General features: G+C 47.9%; 2 protein-coding genes across 5 annotated transcripts in view; both read right to left on the bottom strand.

The window, feature by feature from the left end:
• Positions 1–325: 325 nt before the first annotated feature.
• On the bottom strand, positions 326–12,247 carry PIP4K2C (phosphatidylinositol-5-phosphate 4-kinase type 2 gamma). 3 transcript variants are annotated; one of them, XM_082350251.1, is made up of 11 exons: positions 11,966–12,247; positions 9,036–9,133; positions 8,262–8,358; positions 7,759–7,902; positions 4,244–4,390; positions 4,016–4,054; positions 3,300–3,413; positions 2,662–2,929; positions 2,390–2,493; positions 2,086–2,208; positions 326–1,804 (listed from the first exon to the last, which is right to left on the bottom strand). In XM_082350251.1, the coding sequence occupies exons 1-10, from the start codon at positions 12,137–12,139 to the stop codon at positions 2,128–2,130; spliced, it is 1,266 nt and encodes a 421-aa protein (XP_082206377.1). In that variant the 5' UTR covers positions 12,140–12,247; the 3' UTR covers positions 326–1,804; positions 2,086–2,127. The 3 variants fall into 3 exon arrangements, with proteins under 3 accessions (XP_082206377.1, XP_082206376.1, XP_082206375.1); XM_082350250.1 differs by having other exon boundaries at positions 2,109–2,208; XM_082350249.1 differs by having other exon boundaries at positions 326–2,208.
• Positions 12,248–14,589: 2,342 nt separating this feature from the next.
• The window catches only part of KIF5A (kinesin family member 5A), a 32,400-nt gene continuing 28,274 nt past the window's right edge, over positions 14,590–18,715 (bottom strand). For both annotated transcript variants that reach the window (XM_082350208.1, XM_082350207.1), the window contains exons 27-29: positions 18,431–18,458; positions 17,862–17,976; positions 14,590–16,887 (exon numbers count right to left, since the gene is read on the bottom strand). In XM_082350208.1, the coding sequence (XP_082206334.1) occupies positions 17,898–17,976; positions 18,431–18,458 (107 nt within the window). In that variant the 3' untranslated portion in view covers positions 14,590–16,887; positions 17,862–17,897. The remainder of the gene's footprint in view (positions 16,888–17,861; positions 17,977–18,430; positions 18,459–18,715) is intronic.

Genomic DNA, 18,715 nt, shown 5'->3' with positions numbered 1-18,715 from the left:
CCTTTAGCTCATGTGTGCTTGGTGCTCACCTTTACAGAGATGGGAGTGTGATCTAGCCCAGAACTCTGGGGGAAGAAGGAGCGTCACATCATCTCAGCTGTCCCTGGCCCCCCTATAGCTAACTCCCACAAAATTGGGGAATGTTTTCCATTCCCATGCACACTCCTCAACACCTTTTTAAGTTCACAGCCATCTATCTTGAAACCCACATCCTTAGGGACCAACACCTTAAAGACCAATCAGAATTCTTCATCTGGTCTCCGCATCCGTAAGCCCAAGCTTCCAAAATAGCGAGAGGGAAAGAAGAGGCATTTCTGTGAAGGAATTCAGATTCAATAATTTATTTTCTATATAGTGACAGCAACGGGAGTAAATACACAAGATCTTTTTTATTAATTAATAAAACAAAAAAGATGAAAAAAAACAGAAGCAACAAATGAAGAAGACCATAATGCTTATGATACATCAGCCACATGGTCAGAAAACCCATTTCTAAAGAACAACAGTTGCTGGTGTCATGGAGTTTTATTGCATTCAACAGGGGAAAGGTAGATGGTTGGAATGAAAAAGATCCATCAGCCTCCTGACAGGAACATATTATAGGGACTCTAATCCTTAACTAGGGACTCCTCTTGTCACTTCCTTTGGAGCAGAAGATGCAGGGGCAGGAGGAATTCTCCTTTATGACCTCATGACTTCTTGTGAGACAGATCAGTCCAGGCAGATACAGAGCAAGAGTCTTTGTACCCCACAGGCCACTTGCTGGTGCCCATCTTTATGTTTTAGAGAAGTGCAGAAGCCTCAGGGGGGATGTAGGATCACAAGAAGAACGGCTGCCTGAGCCCCAAGGGCATTGTGGGGAAGGGAGTGCACTATCTCAGCTCATCAGGGTCTGCTACATTCTGAGAATATCACGTTTTAACTCAACTATCTTTGGAGGGGGCCGGGTTATGGCTCTGACTCCTCTCTGGGGGTGGAGAGTGAAGATGACAAAGGCGGCCATCTGTCCCCTGAGAGACACAGTAGCAGTATAAGACGAACAGAATAACAAATCCAACTGGAAAAAGGGTTTGAGAAGGAGAGGGGAAGGAAGTATGCTAGGGGCACACTTCCAGGGAGTAGAGGAGGTTCCCACACGTGAGACTTCCGTTCTCTTGAAATAACCAGGGTTAACCCAGGTAGAGATATTCCCTTCTGCTGGGTCTAAAACCTTAGGGGTGGCTAGACATGAAGAAAGGGAATTTAACGTGGGGAGTGAACCTCATACCCCTGGCTCATCCTCCCAGCCTCCAGAACTGGCCACACCCCCAATGAAGGGTTCCAGCTCCAGGAGGGATGTGAGGTCCTGGTGAAGAGCAGCAACAGTGAAACACCTTCACCCAGGATTCAACACTGTGGCCATCTCTGGTGGGGGTGAACGTGGAGTGAGGGAAGAGACTGGAGAGTAGTCAACCCTCAACAGAGACCTCCAGTTCCCTGCATAATCACAAGAGTCCTCACAGGTCCCACCTCCATGAGCTGCCAGCCCGCCCACCATTCTCCACCCCACCCGCATAAGATTGGCCATATCCCATCGTATGTGTGCATGCCTGCACCCACATCTGTAGTATTTTGAAAATCTTCCATCCCAGGGCCTACCGGGAAAGAAGTGTGCCACAGTGAGCTCTATAAAGTTATCAGCAAAATTCAGACACTCTTAGTTCATCCCACACAGCAAAGTGCATCCAGAGTAGCAGCTTGAGCCAGGTCCATCTGTCCAGTCAGGTCCTGAAGATGGCAAACAACACCCTTCCCCCAGCTCCTCCTATGTTATGGAAACAACAGGACATTTTACAAAGATCAAGGCACTTGGGAGAGAGTCAACAGTAACACTCTAATGAAGCAAGCAGACTTGTTGGAGGGGAAGGGAGAAGGAAAGGAAGAGGAGAGAGGACAATGTATTTCTGAGGGCCAGGAAGAGCCTACTCAACAAGACTGAGTTATTTGGATGGAAGGAGCCTGTAGCCTGCAGTTAGCAAAAGAGAAAGAGCAGAAGTAGTGGCCAGAATATCCACAATTCCCCCAAGCCTCTCAGAACCCCACCACCTGCAACACAGAGCAGCAGTCACCATGGAGTCAGGCAGTCTCTTAGGCAAAGATGTTGGTAATAAAATCCAGGAATCGCTTAGCATACTGCTCAGGATGGACAGTAGAAATCTCTGCCCCCGCCTGTGAGAGGAGGTATGGAACATGGTGTCAGGCCCCGCACCCCTCCCCGACTCCCCACTCTCAGTTCCACTCCAGATCATTTCCATACCTAACCCTTCATCCTTCTGCCACCCCACTGCTCTGGCACAAGAGGCTCTTGAATAGTCAAGACAAGAAAGGAAAGGCTTTAGAGAACCCTCACCCCATGCTTGACAGTTTTGGCTGCGTGAGCTGCTTTCTTCTTGGCATCATACTGTGTCAGGATGTCAATGAGGCCCATGAAATACACCTCCTTCTGAGGGGCCCCTGGGGAGAGAGACCAGCAATGAAGAGCAAGTACAGTCCCAATTCCCTCTCCCCAGGAACCAGTCAGATCTGTTGTGAAAAGCTAAACAGCCTCTCCACCCACCACCCTGGTCTCTGTCCTCCAGGGACCACCCTCCCCACCCTTAAAATTACCAGGCTCTTTCTCACCCTCAGCGCTCCGGATGGCATAGACATCAATGAAGGATTCAAACTCTCCAGGGCCCAGGGGCCGGTGGGAATGGATGTAGCCGCCGATACCCTCAGGGGAAGTGCCATAGGAGCCCACCAGAGCAGGAGGTCCGGTCAGGCCACAGTCCCCATCCCCCTCTGACTCCTCCTCCCGCACAGGCCCCTCCTCCTCCGGTTCAGAGCCGCGAACGATGTCGTGGATGCCCAGCAGAAGGCTGTAGTCCATGATCTTCAGCTGCACTAGGAACTGAGACCCCACTGACACATCAGAAGCCCCAGATCTCCCTCTCCACTCCCAGGCACCACCCTCATACCTCCATCCCTGACTTTCCGGGGCCCTCCTGGGGAAAAGAAGTGTAAAAATTGAGGGTTGGGAGTATACCATTGCCCTTTATTACCTAATTGTCCTGGGTATCTAAGATCATTCTTTTAGCTCAAGCCAGCCACCCCCTCCATAGGTCCCCTCTAGAGGGTTTTCATGACTCATACCCAACTCCCCTACATGCAGAGAACCCAAAGGGAAGGGGGGGAGTTCCCTCGTATTGTGAATGGGCAACTGCCTTGTGGGGAGCAAAAAAGGGACACAAAGCCATTTCCCACAGCACCCCAACCATCACCTCCACATCTCTCTTTAGCTTCTCTAGAAAGACTTTCTTCTCCTCTTCAGCAATATAAACTTTCTGGTTCTTGTTGAGAAAGTCCATATCCTTAAGGGTGGGCAATTCTTTAACCTGAGAATAGGTAAAGGGACATCTTGGGAATACAGCCCTTACCCCATGCTCTCAGAAAACCCTGCTCTATGTAGGGCTTTGTCTCTGACTCTGGGGTGTCTAGGGGAGACAGATTTACAGCCCATCTCTCATCTGACTTCATACTAGGATGCTGCCCAGAGCCTGTTCTTACCTCTGGTGGCTTCCCCAGACCCAGCCACTGCGGCTGTACCCCAAATCACATCCCACTACTTTCTGCCTATGGTTTCAGTCCAGAACCTCCATTCTGACTTCTGACTTTTCTTTCTTCTTCTGCAGCAAAAACAGCTGCTTGAATATGAGAGCTCAGAATGGGAGGCGGCTGGTAAGCATTTTGCTCTTGAAGTCTGGCATTTTCACACATCCCCAAACCTTCCACATGGACTAACCCATGCCAGTGCCAAAGAAGCTCTTCCCACTGCCCCTTCCAAACAATCCCTGGATCAGGGAAAGTTTACATCTCTCTTCTTTTTGGTGGTTTAAGATAAGAATAAACAGCTGGGGATCCCTACCTCTTTATCCCAAGAAGGTCCCTTTGACCTGCCCTCCCCCATCCCTCACCCTATCAACTAAAATTATATCACCTTCTCCTTATCGCTGGCTTCCCGGGACACCAGGGAGCCCTGTGGAGAGACCCAAAGACAAAGTCAGCAGACGTGGCTAAAAGAACAGTCAGGACCCAGCTCCTAAGACAAGTCCTCAAACCCACAGCCTTCTTTCCTTTAAAATGAATCATCCAGTGCCCTCCCTGGCCCTTCCCCACCCTCAGGTCATCAGGAGCCTCCCCTTCAGCCCTCACCTCCTCTCCTTACCTTGAGGTCATACTTCCTGTGCACAGGGAGACGGTGGCTAAACATGTTGCGCATCACAAGCATGTAGCTGTCTTCGTTGTCCACGCTAACCCGGTACATCCCCAGGAACTGGGGCAGCAGTGTGTTGCCATGGCACTTCACAATGTACTGGGGTGGAAGGGAGGAAGGAAGCGGAAGAGGCTGAGCAGCTCAGGGATGGGAATTCAAATGCTACTATTCCATAGGGATTCAAGTAGAGAGGTTACAGAAGGTCCGAAGTGGTGTGGGGACTTTCTAAAGATGCCCCTGGTATCCATGCAGTTTCTGAATCCTCATCACCTTTCATTTATCCCATGTGTATAATGTCTCTTAAATTTAAAGCGCCATCTCTCCTTTCGTCTTTATTATTCTTTGAGATGGGGAAAGGTACGTGTTATTATCCCTCTTTATATGCAAGTAGTCACAGAACCAGTAGTAGAAATTACATCAACAAAATGATTTTATCTAGACCAGTGGTCCCCAACTCGCGGCCTGCGGACCGGTACCAGTCCTCGGCCTGTTACGAAGCGGGCCGCACGCAGGAGGTGAGCGGCAGGCGAGCTCCCCATCGCTCGCGTTACCGCCTGAACTATCCGCCGCCCCCATCCCGGCCCCAGCTCCGGTCAGTGGAAAAACTGTCTTCCACGAAACCGGTCCCTGGTGCCCAAAATGTTGGGGACCACTGATCTAGACCAATGTTTTTTGGTGGGCTAGACTCCCACAGTAAAAATGTTTGCAAGATGGTCTATAATCTGGATTCTTAAAAAAAATTCCTCTTTCAATGCTACAATCTCCCTCAGTGTTGCTGCCTACTTCTCCTCATAGCCAACCTTCTTAGAAAATTAGTCAGCCATGAGTCCACTTCCTCTCTCTCATTCATACCTCAAACCACTGAAATCAGATTATACCCTCATTTCTCCTCTGAAATTTCTCTACTCCTCACTGCCTCAAATCCCTCAGTTGCCAATCTCATGGGTATCTAGTCGTCATCATATTTTAACTGGCTGGCACTTGATACTACTGACCAGCCTCTCCTTAAAACTCTCTTCACCCTGAGCTCCCATCACACCACTCCTCTCTATCCTCAAATCCTGTGTGGAATGCAGGAGGGCATAAATCATTAAAAGCATCTGACAGCTCTCGCCAAAAAGACCCTGACGTGGTGCTGGCCCTTGGGGCTTCAGTCTCAGCCTCACCGTCAGCCACATGAGGGGAAGAGGTCTCTAGATCTGTCCCCTAGCAGGGACTTCAGAGCTGGGGATAGAGGCCTGGGGGAAGGAGGAAAACACAACCATAGCAGAGCCTCTGGGCAGCAGTGACCACGTGGCCTTACTTTTGTTCCCATCTTCCCTCCTTGTTTCCCTCCTTGGGGCTGTGGGCATGGCTTTAGAGAGCCAGGGTAGTCTGGTCACTGGGAGGAGCAGAAGAAAAAGTTTTTGCTCCTTTGAACCTGATGGAGGAGGCCATTTGTATTTGGAAAATGCTCTATACATTGGGGACTGCCTGTATTTGGAAGATTCATTAACTCTTAGCATCCTGTTCTCAGCCTCCAAGCTGTATTGAGAAGTTACTAGTCTGTATTTTTATTAAGCCTTAAAACTTCTTTTATGTGCATTTAGTGCCAACTTTTTTGTAGAGCTGTATTAAAAACAACAAACTTGTGCTCACTTGTGTCTCTAACTTGTGCTAACTTGTGTCTCTATGTAACTTTGAGAGGAGCATTCTGTTATTTTTACAAGGCAGGAGTGTGTATAGCTATTGAATTAAACCTAGCAAACACGTTAAAAAAAAAAAAAAAGCGTCGGACAACTCTTAGTCTCCTTTATGGGCTCTTTTCTCTTCTTGCTCCTGAAGGCTCTTTCCTCAATCTTCTTTTCATTTCACTCTACACATCCATAATCTTAAACCCGAACGAACTTTTTGGCCAAACCAATATAATACATTCATGGTGATAATTACCATCTATTCACCTATAGTTCTGAAATCTAGACTTCTAAGCTAGTCCTCTTTCCCAAACTCCATACCCCAACCACTTATGGGACATCTATATCTGCATGAACTGAAGAAACCACAAACTCAACATGCCTAAATCCGAACTGTCTTCCTCCAAAAACCTGTTTCTTTTTCTGCTCCCCAACTGTTGGTCACTGGGCACCCAGTTATCCCTAAGCAGGAATTTGGAGCGCCTCTGCCTTAATTCCCACAATTCTCCCAAAGGTCTTCCTTTCCATCTCCACTGCATCATCCCTCCAGGCCCTTGTCATTTCTCACCTGGACTATTACAATTACCTCCTAACTGGTATCTCCACTCTCAGTATTTCCCTCCTGCAATCCATTCTCTAAAATGCTGACACGGGGATATCTCTAAATAACATATATATCACTCCCCTGCAAACCACCTCCAGGATAAAGCCCAAACTCTTTGTGTGGCTTATAAAACCCTCACAGCCTGGCTCCTGCCTAACTGTTTTTCCGCAATACCTTATCCCAGCCACACTGAATTTCTTGCAGTTCCACAACACCAAGCTCTCTCATGGCTCGGTGCCTTTACAAGTGCTGTTTTCCTTTGCCTAGAGTGCTCTCTTCCTCCTTGTCCAATGGCTGGTCCCTACTAGTCATGCAAGAATCAACTTCTAGGATACTCCCTCTAAAAAACTCTCTTTGAGCCTACCAAGTGCACCTCTTGCCCCAGGTGAGTTGGGATGCTCTTCCTCTGCCACCCCAGAGCATCCCCTAGATACCTTTACTCCTTGCACGCAGCTTGCTGTGTGCTAACTAACGCTAGCTTACTGGTCTCTGCCATTAGAACAAGAGAAACTCAAGGGCCACGGCCATTTCATTCACCTCTTTCTCTACTGCCTAACATAAGAACTAATAACAACAGACATCAAATATTTGTTGAATAACCAAAAACTCTTTTAGAATCTTTCATTTATTCCTTGCGCATTGATTTTGGTGAGATTTTTCTTCAGTAGAAAGATATTCAGGCATGTTTTTACTCCCAAAATAGTCCAGAAACTTCACATTCCAAATTCATCTGATCGGACAGAATAGCTTCCCTAATCCCACTTAGGGCTGGATATGATCATGGCTTCCCTCCTCCAATCTATCCCAATTGTGCACTTATCCTGGTTTTCTCCCCAGACTGCATTTATTCCTGATAGTACATTTGGTGTTAACACTTCATCTAATTCTGACTTAGTCTAAAGTTTATATACTTTGCTCTACATGTACCCTTTATGCAACTATCAATTCACAGTGGTTTTAGATTAGAAGTGCCAAATGAGAAGGAACACAAACTCTTCTATTTAATCAAACACAAATCGGTATGCAGAGGCTCTCTTTTTGAAATGCCTTGTTTTCAAAAGTATGATGTCAAATGCTTCTTGGGGAACAAAATGGGCTATAGGGAGGAAGAGGGATAGGAAGTCTCCCAAGTGCTCTGGAGCTGAGTTATGAGTAGGGAGGGGAAGAACGAGGCTGGAGAGAGACCCGACCTGATGGTAGTTGGAGAGGTTGCTATGCATGTCAGCAATGTCCTCACTGGATACTTCTTTGATGACCAGAGTCCGATCATAGGAGATAAGGAAGCGACCATCACTGCCTTCACTTTCACTCGGGGGACTTCGGGTAAGGGACACCTGGGGACACAGAATAGGCTAGAAGCTCTTTTCCTCCCCTTTATATAGAGATGCAAGTCTAGGACAGTGGCCAACTGAACACACCTGAAAGTGGATAAAATCTTGACATAAGAGGATGAGCAAGGGTTCTAAATTTGGTGTCCATATGTGGACTAAATGAAATTGAAAACAAAATTTTTAATGTATCTACGTTTCCCCCCAAGGATAGGGTTTATAGCTTTCTTCAGATTTTTTAGATGCCTGTGACCACAAAAAAGTAAAGAATACCTGTGAAGGCCCTCATTTCTCCAAACATGACTGTCCCAAGGATTCCCCAGTTGTCAGGGAGAAAGGACTATCCTCACCCAATGGACTCTCACCAAGTAATCCTGGTCATCAATACCAAATCGATCACGCAGGTTCCTGAAGACCTGGGGACAATACTCCTTGAACTTGAAATGACTGGGCAGATTTTCCCTGCAATAGGGGTTTTCAAGATAAGAAACAAAGTAACAATATTACCTTATATTTATGTAGGGCTTGACACTTTATAAAGCACCTTCACACATATTACCTTATTTGATCCTCATAAAACCCTTGTGAGGTCCTTTAAAGGTGTATTATTCCATTTTATAGAAGGGGAGGCTGGCTCAGGGTGGTTGAGTGACCTGCTGAAGTCACATGACTGGTAAGCGGCTTAAGTAGAACCAGGATCTACTGCCCATCCAAACAGCAGCATTTTCCAAATCTCAAGCAAGTCAGAGACATCCCTAAATAAGCAATAGGTCTTGAATGGCATCTTCTGATACTAGGAGGGCTTACAGGACTCAGGTATTTCTTTCAGGGAGTCCCTCTCAGAAACTAATGGTAATGGCATCTAAACGTATTTATTACTTTGTGAATCCCCAGGCTAGAGGAGAGGTAAACTAGTACACATAGGTAAGGGTGTAAGGAACATTGGAAATTACTTTAGTGGTTTGTTTCTTTACAAAATACTGAATTTCTGCATTGGAAGGAAGGTTAGACAATACAATAACAACTTGTAAGTTGCCTTCTAAATCTAAAACCTTCAACTCATTCAATCTTAACTCTTAAAATTATTTATTCTCTTTTCTAGGAAGGTTGACATGAGAAGGGTGGGGATTCCCACATACCTGCGAAAAAGGTGATTGTTGACCTTGATCTTGGAGCTGGCCTTAAAGTCATCTGGCAGCAGCATCACCGGGGGAGGCACCTGGCTGAGCTCATTGATCTGATAAGCCAAAACAAGAACAGGAAGGCAGTGAGTAGGGGTTGGAGAGCTACTTATACGCTGTGTCTGGGCAAGAGTCAGAAAAGGGCAACTCAAACCTCATTCCCTTAAAAACACTGGTTATGCATATGCTTGACAAAGGTGAGAGTATGCGTCTGCCATCTTCTGCTGCCCAAGGCCTGCAGTAAGCAACCCTTGCACACAGCCCCTCACACTCCTGCCCCCGTGGAACTTCATGCTCACAACAGTCATTTTATATTAGGCAAACTCTGTAAGCAACTCTGGACTATTTTTTAAAGCTGTGACAAATTCTAGAGAAAAAAAATACCCTCAGCAGACTCAAGACATTCAAGACAAACAGTTCCATGCTCCACTGGAAACAAAAGGCGTTTTCAAAGTACAAAGAGAGTTAAGGGGACTCTGAGGGGTCGACAGCAGCGAGAATGAAACGTCCATATCCTGAAGGAGGCATCTCCTTACAAACAGGACCAGTCCTTCCAGACCACTCTGACCCAGTTCTCTGTAGTAGGTCCCCACCTGCCTAGGTGTAAGATAAAAGAAAAACAGCTGATTTCAGAGGGAATGCAGGCAGGCAAAGGATATGAGCTCATTAGGCATCTGTTCACTGAAGTCAAGCCAACCCACAGCCCAAAGGATGCAAGCATCACATGCTCTCCTCAGCCCCAAGAATCAGCAGTCTGCTAATTCAGGGTGGAAAGGGGGATCCTGCACTAAGAAATGCCCAGGAGATGTGCTTTCTCCCCACTGTTGCCATAGTATCTTTCACGCACCCTTATCACTTGACTCTAACCTCTAGTTTACGTGAGTTCCCCACCTGGGTTGTGAGCTCTGGTAAGGACCAGTTCTAGTCATCTGCATCACTCAGGTGCCTAGCTAGCACAATATCTGGCCCACAGTGGTCCTGAAGTGTTTATTAACTGAATAAACAGATGCCTTGCCTATCCTTACTTGATCATTCGACAGAGGTTATGAAGTGTAGTCTAACCTAAATCCCATACACTGCAATGGAAACCCAGCTCCTCTCATTCTCAGTAGGAAAGGAGGACAGAACATATTCCTCCAGAAAAAAAAAAAGCCACTAGAGATTCCCAGCCTAAAATTCAGCTACAGTTCTTCATGCCCCCTCCTCGCCACCTGCTGTTAAGCAGGCTGAATCATCACTAAGACATATGTTCAAGGAATTTCTCCATTCCAGACCCTTGAAGTAAATGTGTGCTGGCTGGAGGATGGGGTATTGGGGCTAAAGTATATATACCTAGGGAAGCTGACGCAGGTCTTATGTGTAATTCCCCAATCCTTACCAAAGGAAAACCCTCCTTAAGCTTCCCAAAGGGATGGATGGATGAGTCATAACAGAGGCAGCCCACCTCCATCAGCCTTGCCCATACCAAGTGCCTTAGACTGAGCTGGGAGCAGTCCACAGAGCCACAAATGCAAAAGGGAGGTGACACACCCCCAGATGACTTTCTAAGCCACATAAAAATGTGACAAAAACTGTATTCCTCCTCATTCCCTTCCACCTCCACAGCACTACCATGACTATAATGTTTCAAGGAAGTTGAGTTTTTAAAATATTGCTTGGTGGCTTCCCTGGTGGTGCAGTGGTTGAAAATCCGCCTGCCAATGCACGGGACACGGGTTCGACATCTGGTCCAGAAAGATCTCACGTGCAGGGGAGCAACTAAGCCTGTGTGCCACAACTACTGAGCCCGCGTGCCGCAACTACTGAAGCCCGCATGCCTAGAGCCTGTGCTCCGCAACAAGAGAAGCCACTGCAATGAGAAGCCTGCGCACCCAACACAGCCAAAAATAAATAAATAAAATAAATTAAAAAAAAAAATTTTTGTTTAAAATATTGCCTGTCACATTCAAGGTCACTGCATCCCTCCAATCCAGATCTGAGGGAAGGGGGGCAATGGCTGTGCTTCCTTCACCTGAGGTATCCTCAGGAAAGCACATGAGCTGGCCTCTTTTGGCCTCTTCCGGATTCCCAGGCCAACCGTCTACAGCAGTTCCCTGATTCTAAAGTTCACCACCATAATGTCCCCATGACCAGAGCTCCTGAGCCAGATCTTTGGTCAAAGATGACCCCCACTTACACCAAATACCATTACTCCAGCCAGCAATGGGTTGCAATTAAGACCAAAGGCTTACATACATTAAGTGCTGAGTAAGTGCAACCACTAGGCTCAGGGTGGGGTAGCTTCTCTGAAATGCTGTACCTCTGGAAGGGAAAGGAAGGGACACATGCAGGATTAGAAGGTCCAGGAAGCCTGGAGCTTCCCCCAAAGCCAAGGTTCCAAAGTCACGGACGGCGGCTGTAAAGCAAAGTGCAAAGGAGAAGTGAACGATTCCCTTCATCCAGTTACCCTCTCCGCTCCCCTTCTACACTTACACTCTCACCGGAGACCTCACCACTACCAAGCCAGAAGAGCTACTCTCCCTAATGTCCTTCCAGACGGAGCCGGGTCCCGGCCGGTCTCCGTGGCCTGAGGCTGGAACTGACTGGAAGGAGGCAGGGAGCTGGATTTCAGTTGGGGAAGATGGAACCAGAGTGGAGGAGTAACGGGCGGAGGGAGAGACAAAAGTCTACGTTAAAAAGAAAAAAAAAAAGGTCTAGAGCGAGAAGGTACGCGGGGTGAAACACCTGAGGGTAGGTGGGCAGGGACCAGGACAGCCTGGGGGAAAAGTGGCAGCGCTAGGGGCTCCGGAGGCGGGAGCCTGGAAACAGACAAGCCCGGAGGAGCTGAGGCGTTCGGACAGGGCCTCCGCGGGGCCAGGGCCGGGGCCGGGGCCGGGGCCGGGTCTCACCGAGTGGGCTACGCCCCACAGGAACACGCCCATCAGCGGGTCGGCCGCGCGGAACACCTTCACCTTCTGCTGCACGAAATGCTTCTTCTTGGTTTTGGAAGCGAAGCCGAAACCTGTGCCGGAAGCCGCTGTCGGCGTCGGTACAGTGGCCGGCGGGACCGAGGAGGACGCCATAGTCTCCCGCACACCCAACCAAGTGAAAGCCAGAGCCGGCCGCGATGTGGTCTCCCAACCCCGGAAGCGGCGCTCACCTGCGCCTCCGTCACGTGACCGGAGGCTGGTCCGCAGGCGCGCGAGCAGGGCGGGGCAGGCTGACTCCGCCCCCTGGCGGCCGCCCGTCTGCCCCAAAGCCCGCGCGTTGGCTGGACTCACCTGGCGGCGGGGAGTCGCACCGAAGCCTTTTGCCCTGAGGGCTGCGAGCAGTCCGCGAGGCCCAGACCAGTCATCCAGGCGTAGGGGATGCTGCCTGGACTGGCCTGATTTAACCCCTTGGTCTAGGACTTCTTTGCTGCAAAGTCGCCGCCTTCCGGTTTTTCCCAGTTTCTAGGAATAACCTCCGCCCTGAAGCTAACCCGAAAGCATTTCTTTTTTTTTTTTTTTTTTCCATTTCTTTTTGAAGTAGGAGATCCCTTAAGTGGGTTTTGTGCTTTTGGAAAGACCTCTCAGGCATCATTCTGGAGGGTGACCAGAGTACTGCAAAAGTCTAGGCACGAGATGAGGAACTAAAACAATGACTATTGGGATGGAAAGAAGGGGCTGGCATCTAAAGGTATAGTTTGATGTCAATTTGTAAAATCCTTAGTGGATGTGGGATTTGAGGGAAAGGGAGACATTGAGAATGAATCCCAGGCTTCTGGCTAAGGTGTAGAGAGATGGCGGTGACATGAAAAGGAGCGGTTTTGGTTGAAAACAAGAGTTCAATTTGGACCGTGTTTGAGGCACCTGAGGGCAGCCGGACATATGGGCCCAGAGTTCAGCAGAATGATCTGGGCTGGGGATAAAAGTTTAATTTTTGCGAAGAATCCGTAGGTGTGGATGACACCTCCCAGGGAGAGCAAGGAAAGGCTGAACCCTGGTATAGGCCACCATGTGAGAGGCTAGAGGGAGAAGACTGAGAAGGGGTGGCCAGAGAAGTAAAAGGGGCCAGGAGAGCAGGGTCACAAAAGCCAAGGGAGTTGAATTTCGAGAAGGAAGGAATGGAGAGCAGTGTCAAATGTCATGGAAAGGTGAGGCAAGACATGGAAGGAGAAGTGCCCACTGTCTTTGGCAACTAGTGACCTCTGGAAAGCACTTTCAGCAGAACAAGAGCCAGATCCAGGTGGGCTGAGGTATGAATAGGAGGTGAGGAAGTGGGGAAGGGAAGCGTGGGGCTTCATCAGGAAATTTGGTTGTGAGAAAACAAGGTGGGGGGTGGCTTATAGAGAAACACAGTAAAACACACTTTTAAGGGAGACTTTACCAAGGACAAGGGAAGAAATCACTGGACAGAAGTTAACGAAGAAAATGCAAACTGCCCAAGTCTGCATCACTTTTAGTTATTTTATATATTTTTTGTTTGTTTTAGTTTCTTTCTTAATTTTTATTGGAGTATAGTTGCTTTACAATGTTGTGTTAGTTTCTACTGTACAGCTATACATATACATATATCCCCTCTTTTTTGGATTTCCTTCCCATTTAGGTCACCACAGAGCACTGAGTAAAGTTCCCTGTGCTATACAGTAGGTTCTCATTAGTTATTTTATATATTGAGTCTTTGTAAGTACCTCAGGAATGAACATCTAGAAGGGCCTTGATTTAGTCCAGAGAAGGGAGATTTATCACTTGTCAGACGGGAGAAAGCAAAGGGATCTGCGTAGACAGAGGTAAGTGTGTAGGTGGGGGGGGGGGGGAGATGAAGAATTTCACATAGTCACCTTAATTTACCCTCTAAAACAGACAAAGTTGTTGCCTAAGAGAGGAGGGTGAGAAGGGATCTTGAGGAGTGAGGGTTTAGACTAGCTGCTCTGGAGAGTGGGAGAAAAAACAGCAGGGACACACAGAAGGAACTTTAAACCAGCACCAAAGGTCCAGTTACCTCTGGGGCTCTTTGTTTTTAATTGCCCCAGTGTTTTGGTTGTGTGGTTTTCTCCACTTATCTCAGAAACTTTGAAGTAAGAGCAGAGAAGACAGGTAGGGCTATGCTCTAAAATGGGGGTTAGAAGGGTGATTGTGGTAAACAATCTTGGGACAAGAGAGCTGAGCTCTTGGCGAGGGAGGGATGCAGACGTGCTAGAGGGATGGAATTGATGCTGGGGCTGAGGGTGGTCTGGGGAAAACAATGAAGAAAACAGGATACCATTTTTTGTTAAAAATTACAAACAACCTAGATAGATGTCCAGCAATAGTGGAATGGTTGAATAAATTATAGGATAAGTTTATGAAAAATCATGTATTTTTTTAATGAGGTAAATATGTATCTTGACATGAAAAGATCTCTAGGACATATTGTCAAGTGGGGAAAAAAACCTGCGTGTAAATATATGGAAAAACACCTGGAAGGATATATCCCACACTGTCATAATGCCATTACATGCAGGGAAGGGACTGAGACTGGGGAGGGATAAAGACTTACAACACCGGAGAGCCATCATTGAATTTATTTTATTTTAAAGGTATCTATGTACATCAAGTAAATACACACTGGGGTCGGTGCAGTTTGGTTTGTCTTCCACGCTGGCATGCAACATTTTGGCAGATGTGAGGGGGCAGGCCAGGTGCCCCTCGTGGAGACCCTGGCTCTCTGAAAGGAATGTGGTGAGGGGGAGGAGGAGGATGTGGAGTGAAGCTTCTGGTGAAGGCTTTGTGTGTGTGTCGTTTCTTATTTATGTAAGTGAATGATATTTCCCTTACATCTTGCTAAAGAGAAGGCTGTTCCCTCTGTCACCTCTCTCCTCATCTGCCCTACACCTTCACATTTTCTTCTGTGTTTTAAAAGAGTCATTTGGTGGCAAGATTACATAAAGCCCACTGGATTCTTGGGTGCCCTGCTGGCCGATCTTAGCACAAGTCTCCAGGTGCACAGGTATCTTCCTTCCTCTCCGCTTGCGTCTGGAGACAGCGTGGCTCACCAACCCCACCCTTTCCCCCTTTGCTTGGGGCAGGGGAGCCAGATTGAACCCCTTTCCTCAGAGCAGTGGTTTTCAATCTACTCTACAGAATCCTTGGGGTCTCTTAAGGACTGTTCAAGGGCTCCTCAACTAGTGAAGCATGTTCCACCAAACAACAAAAATGCAAACTGCCCAGGTCTGCGTCACTTTTAGCTATTCTTTATATCAGCGTTCTATATGAGATTGGTTCTGAAAAATGTTGGAATATCACCGCCTTGGATTTATTCTACACCCCTCTGGTATATATATTTTTTCCCTGCATTTCTCCTTAATTGCTAAAAAGGGCCCAACAGGTAAAGGGAGAAAGGACTTTTTTCTTTGAAGGAGTCACAGGCCAATACAGGCTGTATTTACCAGCTGACACTCACACTGAGCCTCTCTTTCCTGACTTAGAAACTAGGTGATGGGTTGCCCTGCTACCCTGTTCTTCCATCCCAGATAAGACTGGCTATCTGGACACCAGGTTATATTTCTTGATTTGGACTTCCTTGTGACCTCCACTCTCCATCCCTGCAGTTACCTGGAAAGCCACCTTAGCACCATGTGGTAGGACAGGATAGAAAACAAAACAATAGTCCTGTCAATTCCATAGGGAGTGGGGGAGCCCCCTGGGTCAAGCCCTTGGGCTCCTCCACCTCTGGAAAATCTGCCCTGCCCTTTTCTTTAAAGTGCACTTAATACCAGATGAGGACATTATAGAGGGAATTCTTTTCGGAAAAAAACATTTTTTAATGTGTATCATCGGGGAAAAGTCAGGCTCCAGCTTGAAAGGAAGGCATTTCGAGATACCTATTTTGCCAATGAACTGGAAGCCCCCAAACCAAAAGGTGGAGATGGGAAGAACATACAGCCCAATATGGGACAGAGAAAGGAATCCAGCCCATCACTGTGGCAAAAAAATACTTAGGAATTTTCCAGTCTGTTTACCCCCAAAGCCAAAGAAGGAATCATTTTGCTTACGCTTGGCTATAACTATCACCGTGGACAGATGAGCAACCATTTGACAGATTGTTGGAAATGGGTTGGCCTCCTTAATTTTTCAAAATAATTTTAAGCAGCTTTGGGTTCTGGTCATGAGCTCTGGGGTAGAGAGTATCAAAAGGAGTTTTGAGGAGAAAGGGAAGTGGTCCCTTGAGCAAGCCATGTTCTTGGTTGTCCAGGGGGCACAGGAAGAGGGAGGCAAAAGGCAGACCTCGAGGGGCAGAGGTGCACACCCAGAACCCCTCCGTTTGGGTGAGGGGTGTCTGAAGAAAATTCACCGTATAATTTAAGCAGTCCTTCCACTTTACCCTCCCCTGTGCTAAATGTGGAAGAGGAGGGAGGAAGAGTCTATTTCTGTATCTTCTCATGACGCTAAGACATTCTTCTGCTTAAGGCTTTGTGTGCGTGCATGTGTGTGTGTGTTTGTGAAGGATCACAGCCCTCTAGCTCCCATTTTCCTTTTATCATCTCCGTGACTAACACCATTCAGTGTGAGAGATGCATATATGAGAGAAAGAAGAAACGCTGACCCTCCTCCCTATGGCCCCAAATGAGGAGGGTATACTATGCTTAGAAATTGCTAAATACATCATTAGATACTAGAGAGTATGACAGAGAGAAGAGAGAGACATAGCAGCAGCTTTTGATATATAGATACAGAGTACAAAGAGATACAGAGTAAGAGAAGACATCAAACATAGTACAGTCGAACAACAAGGACTGGGGAGGGAGTTAGTATCAGAGACCACAGGTTTGCAGCATGCTGAGAGAAGAGGCCTCAGTCCCTCTTAGAAACTGGGGAAGAAAGAGAAAGAGGTTGTGAGGAACCACCTTGCAGCCCGGTTACTGAAGAGGAACAGGGTGGCATCTGTACCAACTTGGGTTTACAGTCCTGTTCCTTTGATATCAACAACCAGACGCCATCCTCCCAGCTCCTGCTCCTCCACCCGCAGGCCTTCCCTAACTCTTCCTCCCCCATTCCTACTGCTTGCTTCTCATGCCTTTCTGCCTGCGTGTGCCTGGCCTATTACTCTGGAAAACCCCTGGAGAGGGCTCAGCTTGGATGCCGCCCACTAGGAGACTGGCCATGTTCTCTCGTTTCTCGTTCTCCAAGGATCCAAGGTGGACAATAAAACAGGATCCCAGGGCCCGTTTTGAGCCATAAAGCAACCCTGGCGAGAAGCCCGGTGACACACAAGAACCAGGAAGGTGCCTGTGCTGCTAGGAGAGCACAGGGAACAGGGGAGGGGACCCAGGACAGAGGTGAAGGTGGGGCTTGGAGGTGGGCACGCAGCTGTTTTCCACCTCCACTAGAAAGATTGTAGGGGAGTGCTGATACAGCAGCTAGAGGAACAAAAAGTTAGACTTCCTGGGGCATTTGCTAAAGCTCATTGGTGACATATACAGATATTAGTATAGGACACAGAGATCTCCCAAGGTCTCCTAATAACTACTAGGTTCTGTGACCTGTGTTGGGGCTCTAGATGGACACTGCCCTTGCCCACTTCTTTTGACATGTTGCAGCGACCCCTAGTGGCAGAAAGGCAGTACTGTGGTTCCCACTATGGCCAAGCACAAGGGGGGAGGGGAGGCCAGTGCCTAGGGGACACCGGGCAGTTCTGATGTAGCCCCTGGGAGGGGACAGCGGGAGTTGAGGGACAACTATATAGTAAAAGTTTTGAGATGATTTTAAAAAAAGCAGGAGAAACGAAGCTGAGGGCAAGAAAGGAGGCAACCTGAGCTGGTCAGAGGAAGCGGCCTGAAACTACCTGAAAGTGCAGGTATGCAGCAGCCCTTGTGGGAGATTAGCTGGCTGCCGTCTCTTGGTGGAGAGGGAACAGCTTGGCCTGGTCTTCAGCCTCGTAGCCGCATGGCAGGTCACTCCTGGAAGAAGAAACCCAGCATAATCACAGCATTGTCAGCTCCGTATAAAAGACATCATTCCTGTCACTTTGCTCTCTCAGCATCCCTGTGAGATAATGAAGGGCAGGAATACAGTGCAAATCAAGGCCAGAGAGGTAGAGCTGACTTGCCCCAGGTCACAAAGTTCCCAAAAGTAGGAGGGAAACCCAGGTCATCAGATGTCCGTGGCGCTTTCTCCCAGCCCCCATAGCTGGCATGGGGAGGAACCCCAGGGAGAATTGGAGGAGGGGACAGTGTTACACCAAGGCAGGGGATGACTGGACCTCCTGGACAACACAGTGATGGCGAGAATGGTTCTCACTTCCTCCTCCTTTCCCCAAAGTCTCCAGCAAACCTCTAAGTAAGGCATGAGGAAAATGTAACCATTTCTTCTGGTCCCACCCAGAGAGCCCAAGAGCAGTGGCAACCGGCGTACCTATTGTCATTGATATCTGTGGCATTTCCTGAAGACAACATCATGGAGGACACAAGATTGGAAGAAGGAAAAAAGAGATTGGGTGTTACTAACAGTCTCCTCAAACCCTCTCTCATCCTAATCCCTTGGAGAAAAAGCTAAGTGTCTTGGGAACATAGCTGCCATCTGGATCTGTGGCACTCGTCTTCAACTACCCCAATCTGCATCATTATTTTGTTTGAGAAAAAGCCTCCCTGAGCCCTCACAGAGGAGAGGAGAAGGGGAAAGGAAGGTAAGGGTTGGGAC

This window comes from Balaenoptera borealis, assembly GCF_965194805.1.
Source record: "Balaenoptera borealis genome assembly, chromosome: 13".
NCBI lineage: Eukaryota > Metazoa > Chordata > Mammalia > Artiodactyla > Balaenopteridae > Balaenoptera > Balaenoptera borealis.
The sequence above is the reverse complement of the archived record's forward strand: the minus strand, read 5'-3'. Positions and strand labels throughout refer to the sequence as shown.

Excerpts from the sequence above, each read along its gene's own strand:
- PIP4K2C (XM_082350249.1), bottom strand. The coding sequence starts at position 12,139 with ATGGCGTCCTCCTCGGTCCCGCCGGCCACTGTACCGACGCCGACAGCG. Across the intron at positions 4,391-7,758 it reads ACCTCTCCAACTACCATCAG|TACATTGTGAAGTGCCATGG; the intron begins GTCGGGTCTCTC and ends CTTCCACCCCAG. Across the intron at positions 2,494-2,661 it reads TGCCATCCGGAGCGCTGAGG|GGGCCCCTCAGAAGGAGGTG; the intron begins GTGAGAAAGAGC and ends CTCTCTCCCCAG.